The sequence below is a fragment of the Prunus persica genome, chromosome G3 (assembly GCF_000346465.2).
Source record: "Prunus persica cultivar Lovell chromosome G3, Prunus_persica_NCBIv2, whole genome shotgun sequence".
Lineage (NCBI taxonomy): Eukaryota > Viridiplantae > Streptophyta > Magnoliopsida > Rosales > Rosaceae > Prunus > Prunus persica.
Genome location: NC_034011.1, coordinates 7,996,731 through 8,001,212, shown reverse-complemented (window position 1 = coordinate 8,001,212; position 4,482 = coordinate 7,996,731). Strand labels below are relative to the sequence as shown.

At 34.3% G+C, this 4,482-nt stretch overlaps 1 protein-coding gene across 1 annotated transcript; it reads right to left on the bottom strand.

Moving 5' to 3' along the window:
• On the bottom strand, window positions 3,118-3,981 carry LOC109948205 (protein VASP homolog). Its single transcript, XM_020560482.1, has 2 exons — window positions 3,872-3,981; window positions 3,118-3,549 (listed from the first exon to the last, which is right to left on the bottom strand). The coding sequence occupies exons 1-2, from the start codon at window positions 3,948-3,950 to the stop codon at window positions 3,290-3,292; spliced, it is 339 nt and encodes a 112-aa protein (XP_020416071.1). The 5' UTR covers window positions 3,951-3,981; the 3' UTR covers window positions 3,118-3,289.

Here is a 4,482-nt window from a genome sequence, read left to right as displayed (position 1 = left end):
TATCTATATATTATAATATATACATGGGTATAATACATATACATATATATGTATATTATAATAGATAATATATATGGGTATGTTATAATAATAATATACATGTATATATGTATATTATAATATATATACATATAGTATAAATATATAATGTATATGTGTATATACGTGTGTATATGTATATTATAATACATACATGGGTATAATATATATACACATATATGTATATATACTTATATATATTACATATATACATGTATGCTATTATTATAATATTAATATGTATGTGTATATGAGTATATTATTATAATATACGTGTATATATCTATATGTATTTATATATTATATATGTATATATGTGTTTATATATATATGTGTATATATGTATATTAATATATAATATAATATATATTACATATATACATGTATACATGTATGTATTATTATAATATTAATATGTATGTGTATATGAGTATATTATAATAATAATATATGTGTATATATCTATATGTATTTATATATATTATATATGTATATATGTGTTTATATATATATACATGGTGCAAAATCAATAGGTGCCGGAGCTGCTACAATTGCTTCAGCGGGAGCTGCTATCGGTATTGGAAACGTGTTCAGTTCTTCATATATACATGTATATGTGTATGTGTATATACATGTATATATGTACATTGTAGTATATGTGTATGTAATAATATAATAACATAATATAATATAATAATATATATAATAATAATAATAATAATAGTAATATATGTTATTAGTATTACAATATAATATATACATTTGTGAACATAGGACTAGCTAATCCTCCCTTTCTACATGGGTTTAGTAGTCCCCTCCTAATGAGGTATTTTTGGTGGGCCCGGTATTAGCAATCCCATCTAAGACTAGAATTAAATGAAACAAACATGGTACTAAATTTAGTCCAAGCCAGTCCAAGCCAAGCCTGTGTACCAAACGACCCCCTAAAATTTGTAGAAAACATTAAAGACTACACAAACCATAACCTAATCTTCCGAGTCGGCTATGTAATTTATGGTACTTGTTACAATAAGCTTTTTATTATGAATCTCCTTCCGGTCTCAACCCAATTCTTCCAATCATGCAATTAGTGGCCAATTAATTTAAAGCATTAAGAACGGTAACAATCACTCAACATGTATAGATAAATAAAATGAACAATATCAAAGAATTTGAGTATTCATAGCTAGGCTACATCGTAGCCCTAGTAAAAGAAATTAGTTAATGAAGGACTTATTGAGAATCATGATGGTGGATCAAGACAAGGAAGGCACCGAATTCTCCTTTGGGTGTTTAAGCTATGAGTATGAATGTATAGGAATTTAATGGTGGAAGATCCTTTGATCAATGGCCTAAATTCCCTATTTATAATACTCCTATAAATCCTACCTATCTAAGGTATAATTACAATTGTTATAAAAATAAGATTCCTTTTAATATAAGGTCTTCTTTAATTCTCCTTGTTTGACTTGGTAAGACTTGAACTATCTTGAACTAGGAAATTTGACAACACTCCTTGCAACAAAAGGATTGACTTGGCTTCTTGACTTGATTAATCTCCAGTCTTCATCTTCTTGCCCCTTTTTACCTCAATTTCTCCTATTTCACAATCCTTCACAAATCTCATAAAACCAATTAAAACAACCAATTTTATCCAAGAAAATTAACAAATAAATAAGTAAAGGAGGCATAAAATATATGTAAAATATAGGCTTGTATCCCCTGTTATTCAGGACCTTGTAGAAGTATTTGAACTCAAAGATATGTGCAAGCTTAAGTATTTTCTTGGTCTCGAGGTACAATATCAAGATAATGAAAAAGTGTTTGTTACTCAAGCTAAATATGCTCGAGATTTAATAAAGAAGGCTGCAATGTACACATGTAAACCTTGTGGCACGCCCTCAAGTTTTGAAAGATGATTGCTGGCTCATCCGACACCCTATCGCAGTATTGTAGGTGCCCTTCAATACTTAACTTTTACTCGACCAGACATAGTCTTTGCAGTTAACACAATCTGTCAGTTTATGCAACAGATGTACATTTTGGTATTGTCAAACGAATTATTAGGTATCTGCAAGGAACATTGAAGTATGGTATTCCTTTCTCCCCTGGTTCTATGCTTCTCTTAGGGTTTTGTGATGTGGATTGGGCTGGAGACGCTAATACTCGCAGATCCACCATAGGCTATATTGTTTTTCTTGGTCATAATCCCATATCTTGGTCTTCAAAGAAGCAGGTTTCAGTTTCTTGTAGTGACCTCATTATTAGCTCTTAGTGCTAATCCTGTACCTTCACTCAAGTATTAAGCATATGGAAATAGATTTTCATTTCCTTCGTAAGAAAGTTCAGAACAAAGATCTCATTGTTCAATATGTTCTTCCTGATGAACAAGTTGCCGACATTTTCACCAAAGGTCTTCATAGTCCCATTTTTGTCAAACACTGCTCCAATCCCAGGCTTGGGTCTCCCCCAGCTGCGATTAAGGGGGGATGTTAACAGTATGCATAGCACGTCTGTTGGCGTCGCATGTTAATTAGCATGTTGGTTAAGTTGTTCACGTGCTCATTAGCATGGTTAGTTAGACTGTTAGCTGAAGGAAGTTGAGGTTCCACCCCAAAACCAATTGGCAATGGAGGGAGTAACCCAACTCCTTATAAGCCCTTGCAAGGTTTTCTAACTTTCCAATGTGGGACTCTTTTACTTTCACATTCTCACACGCCCCCACACGTGTGACGAATTTTCAAGCCTAACACGTGGACAACACATTTTGGTTGACGTGAAGCACGTGTGGCCGTTGGGCTTTCACACGTGGGCAACCCGCTCTGATACCATGAAGGAAGTTGAGGTTCCACCCCAAAACCAATTAGCAATGGGGGGAGTAACCCAACTCCTTATAAGCCCTTGCAAGGTTTTCTAACTTTCCAATGTGGGACTCTTTTACTTTCACATTCTCACATTAGCATGGGTAGCTTAGTGAAGAAGCAATGTACGTTTAGTTAGCTAAAAAAGTCTTGGTTAACAGAAAGAACATTCCATATATGAGGAAGAAGGAACTGATCTTAACAGCACGAGGACATGTTCATGAATGGCTTTAGCATTCAAACTGAAACAAGATGATTAAGCTAAACATGATTCTAATTAAAGTTAATTAGAAACGAGCTTAGTCCTTATTCTAATTAAAGCAGCAAATACATAATAGAAGGTGTAAGGCCCACCCTCATCACATCTATGAACGGCTTGACTTTGATGTTCAAAATGAAGCCACATTGGACACTCGCAGACTACCACCACCAGTTACAATACCATGGTATTTCGGTGGTTTAGGTGGAGGTCCTGGGTTTGGAGCTGGAGGACCTAAAGGTGGTGTTGGCGGCGATTTGTGTGGAGGCGGAGGAGAATTTGCCGTACAAGAAGGATCATCAACTGTTGTTTGATGGGACAAGGGAGCAGCAGAGGTTGAGGACCTTCCAAATATAATTATCCTCATGGATTGATCCCTTGGATTAGTTCCTGCAACATGCACACATGTAAATGCAGATCAGTAAACGGAATGTTCTTTAATTTTCTGGATGTAGACGCCCTTTAGACCCGCCTGTTATTTTCTACATTTGCTTCGACTCACAACAGTTCTGATCAGTTTCTACGACTTCTTGATTTTATTCTTGGCAACGTGCATTAAGTTAGGGTTTTTAAGTTTTAAATCTAATATGTTATAACTTAAAATCTGTCAGTCCACGGGAAATAGTTAAAATATCACAAAAAATATATTAGACTGAAGAACACATACAATTATTGCATGTTTTTTGGCATCAAATCATATATGACAATTTACCTATCAAAGCCCTTGCATGAGCAGAACTGATCCAAGTTCCCACAGCAAACATAAGGATTATGAACGTGCCTCTCATCATTGAAGCATATAAATGTGTCCCTAGCTGGCTAGAATTCATGGAATCGAATTGAAATGAAGTTATTTATAGACCAATTAATTTACTACAGTACTAACTTATTTGTCTTGGGTATAGAAATCACGATACTGGTAGTTGGTGTACTTAGCAGTCAAGGGCGGTCGTAAGACTTGTAGGATCATATCACATCAAAGCTTACAAGGAATAATAATTAGGGGAGTTATGAAGTAATTAATGTGTTTCCTAAACTTAGTTCTCATCACTGCAAATCCTACTGCAAACTGCCAATTTCGGGAAGCTCGAATCTCCCACAAAAGAAAATGACTTCACCATCCTCTTTCAAGATTGAGCAATTATATACACACACATACAAATCTGTACACAAATAGAACAGAAATATTTGTCAACGGATAGGCTTAATAATTCTACAATGCTATTTGTACCACCTTTATAAACCACTTTGTAAATCACCTCTCTAATAGAGGTGGACTCCACGAGCATATGTGGGACTCACATATATTAGAGAGATGATCAA